General features: G+C 37.3%; 1 protein-coding gene across 15 annotated transcripts in view; it reads left to right on the top strand.

Annotated features, from left to right (window-relative positions):
- The window catches only part of MYO9A (myosin IXA), a 308,489-nt gene that overhangs the window by 128,707 nt on the left and 157,248 nt on the right, over nucleotides 1–22,534 (top strand). For all 15 annotated transcript variants that reach the window (XM_008016030.3, XM_038010113.2, XM_008016029.3 and 12 more), the window contains 2 exons: nucleotides 8,375–8,496; nucleotides 18,028–18,169. In XM_008016030.3, the coding sequence (XP_008014221.3) occupies nucleotides 8,375–8,496; nucleotides 18,028–18,169 (264 nt within the window). The remainder of the gene's footprint in view (nucleotides 1–8,374; nucleotides 8,497–18,027; nucleotides 18,170–22,534) is intronic.

The following is a 22,534-nucleotide window of genomic DNA, read 5'->3' as shown; positions in this document are numbered from 1 at the left end:
ATTTTTTTAACTTTAGGCTGGGCGCGGTGGCTCAAGCCTGTAATCCCAGCACTTTGGGAGGCCGAGACGGGTGGATCACGAGGTCAGGAGATCGAGACCATCCTGGCTAATATGGTGAAACCCCATCTCTACTAAAAAATACAAAAAAACTAGCCGGGCGAGGTGGCGGGCGCCTGTAGTCCCAGCCACTCGGGAGGCTGAGGCAGGAGAATGGCGTAAACCCGGGAGTCAGAGCTTGCAGTGAGCTGAGATCCGGCCACTGCACTCCAGCCTGGGCAACAGAGCGAGACTCCGTCTCAAAAAAAAAAAAAAAAACTTTAAAAACTTTTTTGTTAAAAGCAAAGACACGTACATACATATTAGCATGTGTACATACATATTACCATATTAGCATGTATACATACATATTACCATGGCATATTAGTATAGGCCTACACAGGGTCAGGATCAAGATGTCAGTAGATAATACGAATTTTTAATGAGATTAGGGATCACTGTTGTATATGCAGTTGGTCCTTGACTGAAATGTTTTTGTGTGGCACACGACTGTATAATGGGTGAGTGATTCTGAACTGAATCAAGGTAGTGGTAGAGCCTATAATGTAGACTAAGAGACAGACCCAAAGAGGTTTCTGATATTTGAAAGTACAGCTATCCCTGCATATCCACAGGGGATTGGTTTAGGGACCCCCTGCTGAAGAATACCAAAATCCACAGATGCTCAGGTCCCTTATGTAAAATAGCACAGTATTTGCACATAATCTATACACATTCTCCAGTATACTTTAGATCATCTCTCAGTTTCTTATCCTTAATACATTGTAAATGTTATGTAAATAGTTGCTATACTGTTTCATTTCTAAGTTTATATTTTTTATTGTATTTTCTAAATATTTTTGATATGTGGTTGGTTGGATCTACAAATGTGGAATCTTTTGCAGATATGGAGGGCCAATTGTATGTTTTCTGTTATTTGTATTACTGCCCTCTTTTTTCTTTACTTGCTGAGAATTATTCTTCATTTTATTGATTCATGAGTAAATTGAACAACAGTTGTGTGCCAGGCAATGCGCTAAGCATAAAAGATAGAAAATTTACAGTGCAGGGATCTTATTTGAGGAGCTCATAATCTAGCAAGTTTTTGTTTCATCCATTTTACTTCTCTTTTGTCAGACTAGAAACTTCTGATGAACCTTACCTTGGAGAACAACCAAAAAACCTCAACAACATGTATTTGAAGGCATTGGAGTACCTTCAAATAAGTTTTACAGGGCCTAGACTATAAGAAAAAAAATCCAGGGAAATGAGCTCAGCATTTGGGTGCTGCCTTGTTCCTAGAGCCATTTTGTTATTTTTGTAGTGTTTCTGATTCTAAAAGGGTCAGGCTTGAGAGTATGAGGAATTGAGCAGAGTTTTCTCCTGACACAAAAGTAAGGAAGAGGCCCTTGGTAATTCCTATAGGCTTTAGATTGAGATCCCCAAAGGGTTATATGTCAGACAAAAGTAAACCAGAAGTAAACCTGGCATCATATGGACTGAAGCCCAGTTTAAAATCATCTCAGTTCCCAATTAGGTTAAAATAATATAAAATTTGTGGTATTCTTAGCTACCTGCCAAGAGCAAATACAATCTCCACTAGAAGAAGACATCATCCAACTGCAAAATTATCTTTATAATTTTTCATATACAGGATCTAACACACAGTCCAAAACAGAGAGAGAGAGAGAGAGACAGCGACAGAGACATAAAGACATACATGGAGGCAAACTAGCATGAATAAAAACCACAAGAAACATGGCTGGACATGGTGGCTCACATCTGTAATCCCACCACTTTGGGAGACTGAGGCAGGTGGAGTTACTTGAGGTCAGGAGTTCAAGACCAGCCTGTTCAATATGATGAAACCCCATCTTTACTAAAAATAAAAAAATTACTTGGGCGTGGTGGCATTTGCCTGTAATCCCAGCTATACGGGAGGCTGAGGGAGGAAAATTGCTTGAACCCAGCAGGTGGAGGTTGCAGTGAGCCAAGTTCGTGCCACTTCTCTCCAACCTGAGTGACAGAGTGAGACTGCATCTCAACAACAACAACAGAATCCCAAGAGAAATGAAATAATAGTACCACAGTGCATCCAGCCAATGATATTAGCACTAGACATGGACTTGAAGGTAACCATGCTTTCAAGAAAGTTTTAAAAATAAGGTTCAATATTTTTATTAGAGAACTACAGATTGCTTTTTAAAATCCCAAATTGGGGAAAACCTAGAACTAAAAAGTACTGTGAAGTTAAAAAGACACAGATGGTTTTTAATAGTAACATACAGGTTAGTAAAATTAGTAAATTGGAAGATAGACCAGAAGAAAATACTGAGCCTAATGAATGAAGATAAGAAAGAGACTTATATTCTTAAGACCACAGTGAAAAGGTCTAACTTGTGCCATAGGAATTTTGGAAAGATGTGTGTGAGAGACATAGAATAAGTTAGAAGCCATATTTGAAGACATAATGGTTGAGAATGTTCCAAAACTGTCAAAACAAAAACAAAAACAACACAAACCCAACAAGCATACATTTGAAAAGCTCTAAGAACCCAAGGCATGTTAAATACAAAGATATTTATACCTAGAAAATTATAGTAAGCCAAAGACAATGAAAAAGTCTAAAAAGCAGCTAGAGGAAACCAGAGACTGCAGATGCTCCTTGCCAAGTTGAAAATATTTTAAGTCAAAAATGCGTTTAATACCTCTTACCTACCAAGCATCATAACTTGACATAGCCTACCTTAAATGTGCTCAGAACACTTAGCCTACAGTTGGGCAAAATCATCTAACACAACACCTATTTTATAGTAAAAATGTTGAATATCTTATGTACCACATATCACCAGCATAGACAAAGATAAAGTTTGTAGAAATTATGACAGTTTCACCCCATTGTGAGGTTGAATCATCATAAGTCAGGGACATTCTCTATCTTTAAAGATGCAACAATAAGACTTAGCGGTCAGCCTTTCAGTGGAAATAGTGGAAGCTAGAAGACAATGGCATATTTTCCTTGAAACCGAAGTATATTGTTTAGGCAGTAAATTATTTCCGATTATAGCTCAGGTGCAGGAAGGAATGAAGAGCAGTGAAAATTATAAAAAAGTTGTTGAATCTAAATGAATATTAATTAGACAAAGTTAAAAATAACTTTTATGGTTTAAATGAACTATTTAGGCTGGGTGTGGTGGCTCACACCTGTAATCCCAGCGCTTTGGGAGGCTGAGGCAGGTGGATCACCTGAGGTCAGTAGTGTCAGACCAGCCTGGCCAACATAGTGAAACCCCGACTCTACTAAAAACACAAAAATTAGCAGGGCCTGGTGGCAGGTGCCTGCAATCTCAGCTACTCAGGAGGCAGAGGTGGGAGAATCGCTTGCACCTGGGAGGGGTTTGGGGCGGTTCCAGTGAGCCGAGATCGTAATATTGCACTCTCCATCCTGGGTGACAGAGTGAAAAAAAAGAAGAAATAAGAAATAAGAAAAATAAAAAGCAGAACTATTTAATGTTTAAATATAACTAAAATACATGACAATAAGAGCATATAAGTTAGGAGTAAAGAGAATTTAAGATACTCTAAGATCTTTATATTAAATGCTAAGTTACAGAGATATTATTTCTGTTAGTGATAAGTTAAGGATACATGTTTTCTAGAATTGCCAAAAATAGTAAAAGAATATAAAACTTAAAAAAAATAGAGGATAAGTAAAGTAAAAATACTTAATCCAGAAGAAAGCAAGAAATAAATAAAAGGAATGCCACAAAAGTCAAAGAACAAGTAGTAAGATGTTTGATTTAATCTCACAAATATTGGTGATTACATTAAATATAATTGATTAATTGCCCCAACTAGAAGCTAAGGATTGTCAGACTGGATATAATACAAAACTAAACTAAATTGATTGTTGCTTATGAGAGACATTTTAAATATAAGTATATAGAAAGATTAAAAGTATGAGCGAAGATTTAGCAAACCTTAAGAAAAAAAGCAGTTGTAGTTATATTAATATCATATTTAAAGCATTACTAGAGATAAAAAGGAATATTTAATAATGCTACCCTTTAGCATTATTCACTTCCTTGGGAAGTAGTATACAGTCCAAAATTTATAAGTATCTGATAGCATAACCTCAAAATATATAAAGCAATAATGAATAAAACTCAAAGAAGAAAAATATATTTGCCATCATAGGGGAATGTTTTAACATACCATGCTGACTTGTTGATAGAATAAGTGTTGAAAAAGTTGGTAAGGATACAGAAGATTTAAAATATCTAGAAGATGAAATTAGTGCCTTTGTGGGCATCCATCACTGACTGTCCTTCAGAGCGGAATGTCAGTTTCCTGCCCTTAGGCCTGAAACCTAATCAATTAAGGATATAGAAGATTTAAAAATCAAATATATAACTGATATGCATAGAACACTGCATCAACAGCTGCAGAATGCACTTTTTTTTCCAAGTTTGCATGGAATATTTATAAAATTTGTTTATATCCTGAACCATAAAACGAAAGTCAGATTTCCAAAGATTGAAATGACACAGATTTTAATGCCATAATAAAATTATACCTGAAATCAATAGTTAAAAAATAACTGAAAAATACCTATGTGATTAAAAATTAAGAAATATTCTAAATAGCCTAGAAGTTGAACAATTAGAAAATACATTGTACTTAATGACATGTTACATGTTACAACTGTGGGAAATGCCTAAAGCTATACTTAGAGGAACATTTCATAGCTCTTAGATTTTTGTTTAAAATCAGTGATCCCTGTCAACAATTGGGAAGAAGATCAGCAAACTAAACCAGAGGAAAGTAGATAAAATGAAATAATACAAATAAAAGAGGAAATTAATAAAAGTGTGAAAACAAATATACCATGGGAGAGGATCAACCAAACCAAAAGTAATACTTTGAAAGGGCTAATAATATTGATGAACCCCTCAAGGAATTCATCTGAGAGAGAGAGAGAGACAGACAGACAGAGGGATATAAATAACCAAAATCCCGATGATAGAGGGTATTACTCTGGCTCCTACACATATTAAAAAGATAGTCGGACACATTGAATAACTTTATGTCAATAGACTTACCAAATGATACGAGCAAAAGAACTTTTCAAAACTGACATAGAAGAAATAGAAAATCTGTTTCTATAACTGTTAATGAAATTGAATATGTAATTTAAAATCTTTCCCTGAAGAACATTGCAAGCCAGGGTGGCTCCACTGGTGAATTCTACATGGAATTCAACATGGAAAGAAGAAATAGTATCAGTCTGACATAAACTGTTAGGTGGAATGGAAACAAAACAATTCTCAATACATTTTAGGGGGCCAGGATAACAATGATACACACATCTGTTAAGGACATTAGAAGTGGAAATTATAAGTCAATTTCACTCATAAACACAGATACAAAAATTCTAAACAAATATTAACAAAATCCATCAATATGTACAAAAGGATAATACATTGTAACCAAAGGGAGATTTTTTTTTTCAACATGTGCTTTACATTTAACTGAAACAAGCAATTTAATCATCTGTTAATAAGGAGAAAACACAGTTATCTCTAGAGATACATAAAAAGCAGTTGATAAAATTGCATAGCTATTCCTTTGTTTCTTTTAAAGTAGGAGTAGAAAATAATTTTCTGATAAGGGACATCTACAAAATACATACAACTAATATCTTATTGAATGAAAAAGACTGAGTGCTTTTCCTCTGAGACTAAGAACAAGGCAATAATGTTTTATGAGAGTTTTGCTTGTTTGTTTTTAAGACAGAGTCTCGCTCTGCAGCCCAGGGTGGAGTACAGTGGCACGATCATAGCTCACTGCAGACTTAATCTCCCAGGCTCAAGAGATCGTCTTGCCTCAGCCTCCCAAGTAGCTGGGACTACAGGTGTATACCACCATGCTCAGCTAATTTTTTTCTTTATTTTTGTAGAGTCAGGGTCTCAATATGTTGTCCCGGTTAGTCTCAAACTCATGGCCTCAAGTGGTCCTCCCAACTAGGCCTCCCAAAGCATTGGGATTACAGGTGTGAGACACTGTGCCCAGCCAAGAGTTTTCATCATGAACACAAGCACGTCATACAAGGGGAAATCCAAATGGGCAGTAAATATAGGGAAATGTTTTTTCTTTGTTATTTATTCATCAGGGAAATCAAAACTAAAATCACAATGAGGTACCAGTAGGCATTCACCAAAATGACTAAAATGAAAAAGACAAGACAATACGAGTATTGGAGAGAGATGTCTATAGGGACATACACTGGGGTGGGTATGTAAATTGCCACAACCACTTCAGAATGCTGTTTGGCAGTATCTGCTGTGGTTAAACATGTAGTTTATAGTCCTGTGTTTTCACTGAAAAAGTAGGTATAAATGTACATCAAAAATTGTGTGCAGAAATGGTTGTAAGACATTATTTTTAATGACCAGATATTAGAATTAAGAGCAGTGTCTATCAGTAGTAGAGTGGGACTTGACTTGTGCCTATAATCCCGGTGTTGTGGGAGGATTGCTTGAAATTGCTTGAGGCCAGGAGTTCAAGAGCAGCCTGGGCAACAAAGAGAGATCCTGTCTCTTTTTTAAAAAAAAAAAAGAAAAAAGTAGAATGGGTGAACAAGTTATTGTATGCAGATACAATGGAATACTCTGCAGCAGTGATTCTCAAAGTTTATTCCTTCTCTCTCCTCAGTAGTAGCTTCAGCATCACCTGGAACCTTTTTAGAAACGAAAATTCTAAGTACTCTATACCTACTTATGCAGAAATTCTAGGGATGGAGTCCCAATACTCTGTGTTTTAACAAGCCCTTCATGTGATTCCGTTGTACATTAAAGTTTTGGAACTAATGCTTTGTAGCAGAGTTTGGCACACTTTTTCTATAAGGGCCAGATCTTTTAAGGCTTTTTGGGCCATATGTCTCAACTCAGCTGTTACATTGAGAAGGTAGCCGTAGACAATATGTAGCTGAGTGATTGTGTTGTTTCACAATGCAATTAAAATGAATGAACTTTAGGTACATCCAACAAAATGGATGTGTCTCTGAAACATTAGTTGAGTGAAAAAAGAAAAGAGAGAGACAAAATGAATATGTGTTATGTGATTCCATTTAGATACTATTTATAAATAGGGGAATCTTATTAATTGTATTAGAAGCTAACTTTAGGTAGGAGGGTTTGGATAGTCCTTGGGAAGAGATGATGAGGAGGACTTTTGGACTTCTAGTAATGCCTATAAAAATCATTATGCTCATACTATCTAGTGTGTATATTTTTCATGCTGCAAAAAATTGGGGGAAATCCCTTTCTTACTAAATTTGAGAGTGACCTTTATATGACAATTTCTTACATGTGAAATTGTTAATTAAAATAAAAGAATTAAGTATTTACCTTTCCTAGTTAGAGTAACTATAGTTTATGTTAGGATTCATTCTTCTTTACTCGATAATAATGAATACAGAAAGAATAATGAAATTTCAAAATAAAAAAGAGCAACAAAAAGGAAGTTCAAAGTCACTATTTGCAGATTGGTAGTTGACTTGTGCAAGTACTGTAAGTGAATGCTAAAACAATTAGGTACATGGGATATTTTGCTTGATGCCTAAATATCACTACAGTGCAGAAACATATCTTTTTTACATTGTCAGGTGCATTTTTCCTGAAAAAAACCATCTAAAAAGTAAAAGTATCACAGGGATGAATAAAAGAATATATCTCAGTACAGGAAAGAATAAGAAAAAATGGAGTGCTTTGTAAGATGATTTTAAGTAGTTACTCAAGACCTGAACCTCAAGTTTTTTAACCCTAGAATTCAAAACCTTTTCTTAAAAAAAAAAATGTCCTAAGGATTTTATTTTGCCAAAGTTAAGTGTGTATGAATTCCATATAATTACTGGAGGGTGTGGGGTCCCACTTTTCCCAGAAATTGTTTCATTAAATTCATTGTTGATAATCTAGGAAATATAGTCCTTTTTGATGGCTTAAAGTCATGTGGGAGATATTAGCCTTCTTTCTTCATTGTATGTTTTTACTTAGTGGAGTCATCAGATAGTAAGACTAAAACAAATCTAGCCCTACATTTTGGTTAGAATGAACTCAGAACTAGGATTCTAACAGATTTTGTGGTGTGTCCTTTTAAGAGAAAACAAATACATTGTATTAAGATTTGTACAACTGAAATTATACATTCTTTCATTGTGTGGATTGGTGATTTTTAAAAAGCTTAGAATTTTAAACAGGGTAAAAGCTTTTCAATATGTATTATATACCTGTTTTCTGCAAGATGAATAAATTGTTATTTTGTTTTTTGGTTTTTCTAGGAGGAATATAGAACTGAAGGTATCAGCTGGCACAACATAGATTACATTGATAATACCTGCTGTATAAATCTTATTAGCAAAAAACCAACAGGACTGCTTCATCTTTTGGATGAAGAAAGCAAGTGAGTGTGACTCTTTTCAATTTTGTTATTGGCTGTTTTGGCTTTTTATGTCTTTTTAAGTTTAAACTTTTTTCTTACATTACCAAATAAAGAGCCAATTTTTTTTGTGTGTGTACAATTTTTTTTATATCTGTGTGTTTCTAGGTAATTAGGATGGACTTCATTACTTGAATTCATTTTTTTCTTAATTTCTTCTATATTTGTTCTATACACATTGATGTCAGACTTGTTGAATTTGTTTTTTTGGTTACATGTTTCTTTGTAAATTGAGCTTCACGTGTGAGATGTGTTTGCAGTTTTCATGTTCAGCAGAAAAGAATATCGTGATAGGCTGAACGTGGTGGCTTATGTCTGTAAAACTCCTGACTTTGGGATGCCAAGGCGGGAGGATCACTTGAGGACAGAAGTTTGAGACCAGCCTGGCCAACATCGTGAAATCCCGTCTGTGCTGAAAATACAAAAATTAGCTGGGCATGGTAGTGCAGGTCTGTAATCCCAGCTACTCAGGAGTCTGAGGCATGAGAATCGCTTGAACCCAGGAGACAGAGGTTGCAGTGAGCCAAGATGGTGCCACTGCAGTATAGTCCAGCCTGGGCAACAGAGCAAGACTTTGTCTCCGAAAAAACAGAAAAAAGAATATTATGGTAAATTAGTAATGGTCACCATGATCGTGTAGTGTAAGTGGCAACATCTGCCAGTTATTTACTATTCCTTGTCAGCACTGTTCAATGTAACTGAGTTAAATATATGCTTCAGAAATAATGTTTTATGTAGCATTCTTCAGAGTATTCTCAACAATCTATAAAATATAGTTGATTATCCTAAGAGATGGCAAATCTAGATTTGGAGAAACTGAGATGAGGAGGTTGTGAAGTTTTTATGACTTTTTAGTAAAAAATTTAGAAATTGAATTTGTTTACCTGATTTCTAGTTTAATTTGATACTCATTATAACAGGATAGAAAGTATTGAAGATTTACTATTAGAGGTAAGATGATTGTGTAAGGTGGTAGAATAAAAAACTAACAGAAAGAAGACTGCTAACAGTTTAGTGTCACTCTGACGTACTCTATCACTAGTCAACTTCCATTCATGTAAAGAAATTAAAATGTTAACACAAGTAAAAAGTACCTTAATTTTCTGTCCAGAGTTTTGTAAAAGTTTCTTGCATTACTCTGTGTGCCCCAACATAATTATTATCTCTCATAAAATTGTAAGGTTTGTAATTCACTGTTTGTATACCTTACCTCTGGTATATGTTTATTTGGGAAGGCTTTATAGGTGATTTTGATATTCAGTGTTGAGAACCATTGTGGTTGATAATGCAATGATAAGCACTTTTTTTTGTTTGGGGAATTTTATAGTAACAAAAAAAACATTTAAGAAACAATCCAAGAGAAAAGATTATATAGGTAGGAAATGGGGGACCTGAGATTCAAACTTGTCAAGTATTTCTGACTAATAAACTTGTGCTTTGAAGTATTACATTGCTTCCCTGTAATATTTAGGTGTTAGAGTCAGAAGTCCAGGATTTGTATCCCATTTCTATTAACTACTGTTACAGAAAAACTCTCAAACCATGTTTTTCCTCTACTCTCACACCACAGTAATAAACACAGAAGACTTCTATGACCAAATGTGTAGGGTTTTTTCCCCACTAACAAGCAGTGGACACCAGCTGGGTATCCTCTATTCACATTTGACACTGTCTACCTGGAGGTAGCATCAGATCCCACAGATCAAGGGCTCAGTCCCCAAAACTGCACCCCACCCCGCCTTCAGACACCAGCCAATAACCCATGCTTCCAGAACTTCTGACCAACCAGCTTCTCCTTGAGTTCATTTAATTTGCCCGAGCAGCTTGCAAAACTCAGGGAAAACGAAACAGTGAGGAGATGCATAGGACGAGGGAAGGAGCACAGAGCCTCCATGTCCTCCCTGGGTGTACCACCCTCTAGGAACTCCCACATGTTCAGCTATTCAGAAGCTCTCCGAATGCTGTTTTTTTGGGTTTTTATGGAGGCTTCATTACATAGGCATTATTGACAACTGTGTAGAAATGTGATTGGACAAAAAGTATGATCTCATACTAATAGACTGAGTGGGAAACCCAGTGAGGCCTGTTTGTCTAGATTCTTCTTGGCCTCTTTCCTTTAGAGTATGGGGCGGGACCCTTTCTGGAATGAGGATCTTTTGCTGCACAATCAGATTCGAGACCTTCCTTGGGCAGGTAAAAGGAAGACAGGAGACGGTTAGAGAGAAAGATTCTGTTTCCTGCAGCTTGCTCTTGTGACCTGTTCCTGAGACCTAAAGCACCCCAACATTATAACAAAAGAGTACACCAAGGGCTATGGTAGTTAATAAGCCAGGAACCATGGACGAAAACCTACACACGCACACGCGCGCGCGCACACACACACACACACACACACACAAATAAAAGATAAAATCATGTCATAGGCCATGCCCTGGCTTTCAAACATGGATCCTTTACATCATCAAAAGAATATACAACTCAAACATACTGCTGCATTACTAGAATCCCATTCAGTCATTAGTAATTAGTCCAGTTCATTATCGTATTGTATGAATATGTGTCCCAGGGAGAGACCACTCAAGTTTGCAGACTTCCTTTCAATCTTGTCAGATTCTAGAAGCAGGTGCGGTCTCCGCAAACATACAACTTTTACCTTTCGAACATCTCTTATAACTGAGCTAAAAGACAATGTCATCTCTTGCTCTGAGCTTCTTTAAATGTGTTAATGTAATGTTAGATTTCCCTCAATGTATAACCCATTTATTCATATCTTTACCCTCAGCTACTATTCCTCCTCTCCATTAGTTCCCAAACTTTACCTCCTTTGGAAGGCACATTAAGAACTGCAACTGTGCTGGTGGTTAGATTGCAAACAATTCTCGTCTAGCAAGTACCTCCTCCTCAGTACCACTCCCCTTTGGATAGGGTAAATTACATGGATGCAGAACTAGTGAGCTGTTTTCATGGCCAGGAAAAATAGTTGCTTTCACTCTTAGCCCCAATTTTGCTAGATAGAGTGGAGGTACAAAACCCATCGCCATCATGCCCTTAGGAATTTTGGCTTACGGTTTAAAAATGTAGTTACAGTTTCTTGCTTAGAAATCATCCCTGCTTCCAGCGCTTGCAGTTGCAGCCCTGGTCCTAGGACCACTGCATCTGGTAGGGGAGAGAAAAAAAGTTTTTTCTTTTTGAAGTCATCTGGGGAAGAAAAAAATTATAGTTGTTATACTGGTGTCCTCCTCCCTTGGCAAGAATTGGATAGTCATACCAGCATCCTCCCCAACCCCTCTTTCCCAGATGAACCAGGAAAATAAGAAAAATCTAAGGGGATGCTCCTTTAGTCCCACTAATGTTGAGTGTGAGCACACACTCATGAAAGTGTGCAAGCCAGCCCTTCATTCTTTTATCTTCCCCTGTTTTAGACAACCAGTGTTATAATTGCCCATTCTACTACTTCATCAAACTGTTACTCTGAGGAGGATTTTTTTTCCCTTTGTTGGACATTGTAGGCTATACAATGTGTGTCTCATTCTGAAAAGATAATGGTTGTCCAAATCCATGCAATATTTTCTGTTTTTTGTTTGTTTGTTTTTTGTTTTTTAAATGGCACTTTGAGCATTTGCATCTTCCACTGGGTAAGGAAAGCTCACTTCAGAGTCAATGACTATTCCTGTCAAGACCCATTTGTAGTCCCCCACGGTTACCAGCATCGGTCTCACTTACCATCTACATTCAGGGTCTTCCCACCAGGGAAACTGCCACATAGCCGTTGGAAGTCTCAGACTCCCTTGCTGACAAACAGAACAGTTCTTACTGGCATTTTGTGCTTGAGAGAAGGTACAAGAGGAATGTCTAGATTTAGCACTTCTCAGCACTGCTGTAGTACCCCCATATCTGCTCATTTAATGGACCTATGTAGAAGGGACCCCCTTAACTATAGCATTTACTGTAACCCCATAAATAGATAACAGACACATTCATTGGGCGAATATCCTTATCATCATAAAGCTAGTCTTACATAGCTTGCATATGAAGCATATCAGCTGCTTCATCTGGGTTGTTCTGCTTGGCATTTCTCGGGAGAGTTGGGCAATCCTCCTTCCTAGAGTAAAAAGATCATACAGTGGCTTTTATCCAGTCCACTATGCTGGCTGTTCCCTTGGGAATAACCTCCTTTGTGTCTCAATCATGTATAGATGTCTGAGATTGCTTTAGTAGTGAGCTGTGTGTCCTACATCAACCCAAACATGTTTTCCACTGTAGCATTTACAACCAAAGCTACTTCTCCTAATGTAGTTACTCTCATAATCCATTTTAGTAAAGGTTCTTTAGGAAGCTAATGATATCAGTCTACAAAATGGAACTATTCCTTCACACTATGCTCTTCAGTTTCTGTAGTGACTTTGTTTTGCCCTTCTTCCACATTGACTGCCTTCTTGGTAACCACATGTCTCAGAGGTACTTTGTTGTCCCTGCACAATTCTGTCCTTGGAGGGTGTCTTTGAGGCTAGCAGCCTGAGCTCAAACAGACTAAGATCTGAGCTTGATCCAGCTTCAAGGACCAACACAGTACTTTCTTTAAATTTCATTTTAGCTATTATAAATAACAATAATTAAGGGATTATTTATTTATAATAGTTAGTTTTATGGCTGTTTGTTTATAACAGCCAGTTCATTTTTTCTTATTAGTTTGCATTTCCTTATGCAGCCAGAGAACCAGTTCCCCAGGAGTTGGAACCATCTCTAAATTCCACTGATTACTTTTACCTTTAATAACTGAGCATAGCAACTATGGCTTCATACCTTGGGTGACCATGTGGCCACACCAGAACAAAGGTTTCTCATCTTCTACCCTTTTATCCTTTTTCTTCCCAAACCACATGTTTCAGTGAGCCAGGGCCTTTTTAGCAAATCTCACTTCTCTGACACCAGTTATTTGGGAAAAACATTAAAACCATGTTTTCCTCTGCTTGCACACCATAACAGTCAACATGAAGACATCTGTGACCAAATGTGTGTGGGGTTTTCCCCACCAGCAAGCAGTGGACACCAACTGGGTATCCTCTAATTCAGATTTGATACTGTCTACCTGGAGCTAGCATCAGATCCCACAGATCGAGGACTCAGTCCCCAAAACTGCACCGCACCCCACCTTCAGACACCAGTGAATAGTCTACTCTTCTAGAACTTCTGACCAACCAGCTTCTCCTTGAGTTCAATTAATTTGCTGGAGTGGCTTGCAGAACTCAGGGAAACACTTACTTAGATTTACCCCAGTGTATTATAAAGGATATTGCAAAGGATACAATGAAAAGATGTGTAGGGCAAGGTATGGGGGAAGGAGTAGAGAGTCTCCATGTCCTTCCTGGGTACTCTACCTTCGAGGAACACCCATATGTTCAGCTATCTGGAAGCTCTCCAAGTGCTGTCCTTTTGGGTTTTTATGGAGGTTTCATTACATAGGCATTATTGACAATGGTGTAGAAATGTGATTGGACAAAAGAACATGATCTTATACTGATAGACTGAGTGGGAAACCCAGCAAGGCCTGTCTGTCCAGATTCTTCTTGGCTTCTTGTGCAGCATTTTTTCCTTCAGAATATGGAGAGGGACCCTTTCTGGAATGAGGGTCTTTTAATCTGCAATCATATTTGAGGCCTCCCTTGGGCAGGTAAAAGGGGGACAGAAGAAGGTTAGAGAGAGAGATTCTGTTTCCTGAGGCCTGCTCCTGAGGCCTAATGCACCCCAACATTATAACAAAAGACTCCATCAAGGGCTATGGGAGTTATGAGCCAGGAACCATGGATGAAAACATATATGTATATAATTGTAGTATCACAACTGTATATATCAAAACTACCCTTGGCAGATCTCATAATATCCTTAGTCCTCAGTTTTCTTACATGCAAAAGGCAAATGACAGTGATAAATGTTGATGTTCTGTCCTATATATCTTAAGGTGTTTGTAAACAGCAACTGAGGTAGTAGAATTACTTTCCTTTTTTTTTTTTTTTTTTTTTTTTTTGAGACAGGGTCTTGCTCTGTAGCTCAGGCTGGAATGCCGTGGTGCGGTTATGGCTCACTGAAGCCTTGAATTTATGGGCTTGAGTGATCTTCTCGCCTCAGCCTCCTGAGTAGCTGGGACTACAGGCACATACTACCACATCTGGCTAATTTTAAAATGTTTTTTTAGATACAAGGACTCAATTTTGTTGCCCAGGCTGGTCTCAAACTCCTGGACTCAAGCTGTCCTCCCACCTTAGCCTCCCAAAGTGCTGGGATTACATATGAGAATCCCTGTGCCTGTCCTGTCATTCTTTAAACAAAATTTCATTGAATGCACATCTTATTATACAAAGACTATAATTTCCTGACCAGTTGCTACTTCACATAGATTTTAACCCAATAATGAGAATGTCACTTCTTTTTTTTTTTTTTTTTTTGAGACAGAGTCTCGCTCTGTCATGCAGGCTGGAGTGCAGTGGCGCAATCTCGGTTCACTGCAAGCTCCGCTTCCCCGGTTCACGCCATTCTCCTGCCTCAGCCTCCCAAGCAGCTGGTACAGGCGCCCACCCCCAAGCCTGGCTAATTTTTTTTGTATTTTTTTAGTAGAGATGGGGTTTCACTGTGTTAGCCAGAATGGTCTTGATCTCCTGACCTTGTGATCCACCTGCCTCGGCGTCCCAAAGTGCTGGGGATTACAGGCATGAGCCGCCAAGCCTGGCCGAGAATGTCACTTCTTTGCTGTGACCTGAAAGCTACTGGGGTTGAGCCATGTGGCCATAAATTTCAGGGAGATAAATTCTGGCTCAATAAAATGAAAAACTTTATAATTATTAGAGCTGATTGGCAGCTGCTTTAACAATTAATATAATTTCCTATTATTATAATTACTTTGCATCATCTGTCAGCATATTGTTGTAGGTAGGATACTAGACTGAATAACCTTTTTATGAGTCAGTCCTGTAGTTATTACCTGTCCTGGTAAAGAATCTCTGTGCTTTAACATTCCAGAAGATGCAAAGGCATGAAATATTTTTTCTCTGCCATTTACCTGTAAAAAAACTAGATTGAAAATAAGTTAGTCACATGTAGGAAGAACTATTTTGGGACTTACATTGAGTATTTTTTCTCTAAAAATATTTTTTATAGGGAATATATAATGTCAAATATATCCTTAACTGTGTTCTTCATGCAATGTGTTTGTAGTGCTCTAGGTGTATGGGTTTAGAATCAGAGGTCTTGGTTTAGCCTTTCTCTCCAACATAATGGCTGTATGATATGGGGCTGGTTACTTAAGCGAGATTCTGTAGGATGTAGGGTGGCATTGAGGAAGGAGGAATATTGTGTCAGTTTTACATATGAATAGGATGTTAGGAATATTATCAATCTTCCCATAGTATTGAAAGTGTCATCTTCTATCAGCAGCAGTGGACCACTTTGATTCTTGTTAGAAATGTAGAATCTCAAGCTTTCATTCCAGATCTGTTGAATCAGTCTACATTTTAACAGTGACTGAAGTTAGGATTAGAGCATTCATTTAGGGCAGCATTTTGTGAATCTTGTCTGCTTAAAAGAATTACCTTGGGACTTTGTAAATACCACTAATGCTAGGTCATCCACCTAATCAAGTCAGAATTGCAGTAGTTGGGGTCCAGACATTGGTAGTTTTCAAATCTCTAGAAGTTCTCCTGACACTACCCTACCAGATAGTCTTTGGGGAACACTAGGTTAAGAGCTTTGATATGAGCAATAACGAATGATTTTCTTTTGTTCCCTTTTTTTTTTTTTTTTTGCCTGGTAGTGTAATGGGTATCCATAAATGTCTGTTGAATGCAGGAACTTTCCATCGTTTTTAGTTTCAGTAAAGACTGTTTTCTTGTCTATCTTCCTTCCTTTGAAAATTTCTATTATCCATTTAACAGTAAGAGAAAATATATCATAAGCTTTTCAATTACTCACATGATTAGAAGGCAAATAAACCTTGACCTAGAGATGATGAAGTGAGAATCCTGCCTTAAGAGAGGCACACTGCTGTGAAGTAGTGAGACATAGGTTTGCAGAGGTTGAGTTGGCCTATGCTTAGGAGCTTGGAGTCAAGTCTTTTTGCTTTGGTGATCTATGCATTTCGGAGCAGAAGGGGAACATGATTAAAGCAATATTATAGGAAAATTTATTTTGATAATATGCTTTGGTGACTTGAAAGAAGATTAGTGAGACTGTTAATAGGAGCTGTGCTGTTGTCTCTGTTTGAAATAGTAACTTATATTCCATTGTAAAATGGCTTTAAAGTTTTGGAGTGAGCTAGATGGTGGAGCTGTTTTGAGGAAGAGGTATTATTTGAATACAAAAGCAGGCCAAGGTGACCAGGAAAATATCAGTGTTGGCAACATAAAGTCGATAATGTTTGTTTAATCCCTAGAGGATGCCTGCTGTTGCTAGATGTTTTTACTAGTTTTATTTAATTCTACTGGCACTGTGATAACTGTTATCTCATTTTGTGGGTTAGAAGACCCCTTCTCAAAGAAGGTTACCTAGTTTGCCCCAGGTCACTGATAGAATGAATAATCTAAACTATGATTATCTGATGCCACAGGCCATTCTCTGTATGGTTTGCAGTGCATACTGTGTAATTAACTATGTTTGTTGTAATTTTGGAATGATTTTTGCATGTTAGACTTGTATTAAGCAACTTTAGAACATCATGTCACATTATTTTTCATATTTCAGCTACCATTAAATGAAGCTATTTTCTGAAACTTTCTTTCTCCTTTTTTGTCAATGATATTTTCTCTATTTGAAACTCTTCCCAGCCTTTAACATCACAATCTTAACACCTCCTATGTCCTGTGTGAACCTTTTCATTATTTACACCATTGATAATTTTTTCCTCTTTTGAACTTTTGTATTTCCATATTTCCTATTATACAATTAAATAATAGATATTTTATGTGTGATTCCTGGATATTAAGTGCTCAATTGATCAATACAATCAATGAGTACAAATAATAATTGGTATAGTAAAAAAATGGCTGCTTATTTATGCATGAAGGAATAGGAAGTCAAATAATTTTTATGGACTTTTAGGACCTATAAGAATCGAGGTATTATTCTCTTATTTGGAAGTTGTTGGCCCCAAAGAGTATATGATTTGGATTTTATTTTCCTTTGGGTTTTACAGTAGTTCGGAACAATGCAATCTAAGCTAAATATGTGATGAGTTAGTTTCTTGGTACTGCTACTTGCAAAGTATGAGTATAGGCAAATCATAATTTTTTATCCCTCATCTGTAAAATAGTAATACCAATATTTATTATTACTTTTTAGTTTGTTATGAGAATCAGATTAGATAATATAGGTGAAAACTTTTGTAAACTGCTTTATGCGTAAGATGACAATGTGATTATAATGTACTTTGTAAAGGACTGTACTAATTACTGTATCTTTCTCATCTTTCTGTAGTGATATTTTTCTTTTTTCTTTTTTTAAATTCAGCTTTCCACAGGCTACAAATCAAACATTGCTAGACAAGTTTAAGCATCAACATGAAGATAATTCTTACATCGAATTTCCAGCTGTGATGGAGCCTGCTTTCATTATAAAACATTATGCTGGAAAAGTAAAATATGGGGTAAAGGTCAGTAAATTTCTCACTGAATATGCTTACAGGGCAGAGATATGTTCTTAACTATGAGACTGTCCCCAGCACACTGCCCTCTTTGTAGTTTGTGGAGGCTTTTGATCAGTAATAACTGGAGATACTTTATAAGGATACTACTAAAACTTAGATTCTGCTTTTCAGCACATTACTGTCTTAGGTAAGGTAATATTTCTGTTGGTTTCTGCCTGGAGATAAACCTGATGTTGTCAGTTGATCCTGATAAACTTTTTAGATCTGAAAGAATAGATTGTATCTTTGTGTCTAAGCTCACTGGTTTATCCACATAACTTGTTGAATTTTTCCCTTCTCTGCACTCATAAGGTCTTCATGTCTCTATTCACCATTAGGGATTTGTGAGTTTGTACTTTTCATGAATATATTGAAACCCTTAACTTTTGTGGAGTGGAATCTTCATAATTTTGTCCATTTCTTGTGTAATTTGTGAGTCTGTGATTCTTCAACTACTTGATGTTTAAGCCTGCTATTTAAGGCATTTAATTTCCCAGGTAAGGCAGCTGATGATATGGAGAATAGTGGAATGAAATGTTTTCTCCTGGGTCTTGAGTTGAGTGTCTTAAGATCATTTATTCATCCATTTACTGATTTATTTAAGAAGTATTTGTTGAACACAGAACATGTGTCAGACTCTGTGCTTGGTGTTTGGAATGGATCTAATGATAAACTAGACAGATGTATTCCTGATTCTCTATATACGTATTCATACATACGTGCATACATACATATTGTGTGTGCATGTATATGTATATCTATTTATATGACATAGATAAATGGGCTATGTGTTATAAATAAGTGAATGGGTCCTATGAGAGAAAGTAGTATTGGATTTTGAATTTGTGAATTCATGGACACCTCTCTAAGAAACTTAAATTTTGAGAGATGACCTGAAATAAATGTTACCTTGATGAGGAGTTTGGATGATGAATATTATAGGCCATGAGATAGGAAAGAGTTTGATAGGGTGAAATAATTGAAAACAGGTAAGTGCTATTGGATTATAATGAACTGAGGAGAGTAACATGAAATGAACTTAGAGAATAGACGGGGTTATTGTTCAGGGCTTGTAAGCCAAGTTGAGTTTGGCTTTTATAAAAATTAGTGGCACTGTGATATTATTTTAAGCAGAGGATATGACTTATGTTTTTAAAAGATTGCATCGATTACCTTAAGGAGAAAGGGATAGCAGAGGGTACGAGTGGAATCTGGGAGATCAGTTAAGTCGCTTTTTTTTAAAATTGAAGTGAAATGTTGAGGTAAACTGAAGCACTGGAGTGGCAGTAGAGGTTGTGGGGGATCCAGATGATTACGAGATATATTTCTGGGGGTAAACTATCCACGAATTTTATTGATGGACTCCCAATGAGTAAGTGACCTCTGGCTAGAGCTGATGGGTACTTTGCAGGTACCATTTCCTAAGATGGAAGATACTGGGAGGAATGGATTTTAGAAGAGAAATTAAGACTATAGCTTAAAAAGTAAAACAAAAGAAAAGCTTGACCTATAGAAAAACTTGAGGATATTGTGCATAAAGTGCACAAATAAAGTGTTTAAATTTCTTTCATACCCCTTCCCAATCAACTCCCCTCAGAGATTACCACTACCGTAATTTTTATCATTCTTAATTTTATTTTTAATTAAATTTCAGATAAATAGAATCATACACACACACACACACACACACACACACACACACACACACGCCTGGGATATTCATCCACATTATCAGATAGGTTGAAAGTAAAAAGATGGAGAAAGGATAAAAGCTGGTGTATATTATTTCAGGACAGGCCGGGCATGGTGGCTCACACCTGTAATCCCAGCACTTTGGGAGGCTGAGGTGGGTGGATCATTTGAGGTCAGAAGTCTGAGACTAGCCTGGCCAACGTAGTGAAACCGCATCTCTACTAAAAATACAAAAATTAGCCAGGCATGGTGGTGCATGCCTGTAATCCTAGCTGCTGAGGAGGCTGAGATAGGAGAAGTGCTTGAGCCTGGGAGGAGGAAGTTGCATTGAGCCGAGATAGTTGCCACTGCACTCCAGCCTGGGAAAGAGAGTGAGACTTGTCTCAAAAAAAAAAAAAAAAAAAGAAATCGTAGGACAAAATAGACTTTAAGACCAGAAATACTACTAGAGATACAACGGGATATATTATAATGATAAAAGGGGTTAGTTCAACAGGAAGACATAATCACTAAATGTTTTTTGTTTTTTGTTTTTTTTGAGATGGAGTCTCATTTCGCTCTTTCGCCAGGCTGAAGTGAAGTGGTGTGATCTCGGCTCACTGCAACCTCCGCCCTCCAGGTTCAAGCAATTCTCCACCTCCTGAGTAGCTGGGATTAGAGGTGCACTCCACCACTCCCAGCTAATTTTTGTATTTTTAGTAGAGGCGGGGTTTCACTATGTTGGCCAGGTTGGTCTTGAACTTCTGACCTCAGTTGATCCACCCTCCTTGGCCTCCCAAAGTGTTAGGATTACAGTCATGAGCCACTACGCCTGGCCAATCACTTGATGTTATATGTAGTTAATGACTGATTCAAAATATGTAAAGGAAAAGGAAAGCAAAAGTAGACCTAGATAAGTCCACCATCATCATTGTAGATTTTTTTTTCTCAATATTTTTCTGAGGAAAAAGAAAAACACGTAAAAAAGAAGAAAAAATTGTGGATTTTCACACATCTCTCTTAGTAACTTACAGAATAAGCAACACGAAATCAAACAACACTGTAAAACAGCTGGCCTAATTAGCATATCATAAAGATAACTTAGAAAATCATTAGATATTTAGAAATTAAGCAAAACTCTTCTGAATAACCCGTGATTCAAAAAGAAATGACAATATAAATTACTTTTAATAAATTATTAAAATTATAATATTTTATACTGAACATTAATGAAATGCAGCATATCAGAAACTTGTAGGATACAGTTAAAGCAATGAATGTAGGAAAATTTATAAATTTAAATGCATATGTTGGAAAAGTTGAAAAGTGATTATCTAAATTTTTTTTTTTTTTGAGACAAGAATCTTGTTCTAATCACCCAGGCTGGAGTGCAGTGGTGCGATCTTGGTTTACTGCAACCACTGCCACCCAGGTTCAAGCAATTCTTGTTCCTCAGCCTCCCGAGTAGCTGGGACTACAGGCTTGTGCCACCATGCCTGGCTAATTTTTTTTTTTTTTTTTTTTTTTTTTTTTGAGACGGAGTCTCGCTCTGTCGCCCAGGCTGGAGTGCAGTGGTGGGAACTCAGCTCACTGCAAGCTCCGCCTCCCGGGTTCACGCCATTCTCCTGCCTCAGCCTCCCGAGTAGCTGGGACTACAGGCGCCCGCCACTGCGCCCGGCTAATTTTTTTCTATTTTTTAGTAGAGACGGGGTTTCACCATGGTCTCGATCTCCTGACCTTGTGATCCGCCCGCCTCGGCCTCCCAAAGTGCTGGGATTACAGGCGTGAGCCACCGCGCCCGGCCACCTGGCTAATTTTTGTATTTTAGTTTTTTTGAGATAGAGTCTCACTCTGTCGCCAGGCTGGCATGCAGTGGCGTGATCTCGGCTCACTGCAACCTCCGCCTCCTGGGTTCAAATGATTCTCCTGCCTCAGCCTCCTGAGTAGCTGGGATTACAGGCACTTGCCACCACGCCCAGCTAATTTTTTTTTTTTCTAGTAGAGATGGGGTCTCACCTTGTTGGCCAGGATGGTCTCAATCTCTTCACCTCGTGATCCGCCCACCTTGGCCACCCAAAGTGCTGGGATTACAGACATGAGCCATCGCACGCAGCCAATTTTTGTATTTTTAGTAGAGATGGGTTTTTGCCATGTTGGCTAGGCTGGTCACAGACTCCTGGCCCCAAGTGGTCTGCTCACCTCAGTCTCCCAGAGTGCTGGGATTACAGGTGTGAGCCACCATGCTTGATCGAAAAGTGGTTATCTAAGCTTCTATGTGAGAAACTAGGAAAAGAAGAGCAAATCAGACTCAAAGGAATTAGAGAAAGGGTGTAAAAATAAGACCAGAAATCAGTGCAATATAAAGCAGACATTGAACAAAGAAATCAACTAAGCCAAAAGTTAGTTCCTTGAAAAGATAACACAAAATAATATAAATTAAATGTAATAGGAAAATAACTGATAATATAAAAAAATTTATAGATTACAGATACCAGGAATGAAAAAAGAGAACTTTACTACATACCTACAGATATTAGAAGGATATGAACATATTTTGTCAGGAAATTTGAAAACAAAAAATGGATAAATTCCATTAAAAAACATTTTACCAAAACTAACACCAGAATAAATAGAAAAACCTGAACATTCTGTTGGCTAAAT

The sequence above is a fragment of the Chlorocebus sabaeus genome, chromosome 26 (genome assembly GCF_047675955.1).
Source record: "Chlorocebus sabaeus isolate Y175 chromosome 26, mChlSab1.0.hap1, whole genome shotgun sequence".
In the NCBI taxonomy this organism is placed as follows: Eukaryota; Metazoa; Chordata; class Mammalia; order Primates; family Cercopithecidae; genus Chlorocebus; species Chlorocebus sabaeus.
This window is presented reverse-complemented; position numbering and strand designations above follow the sequence as displayed.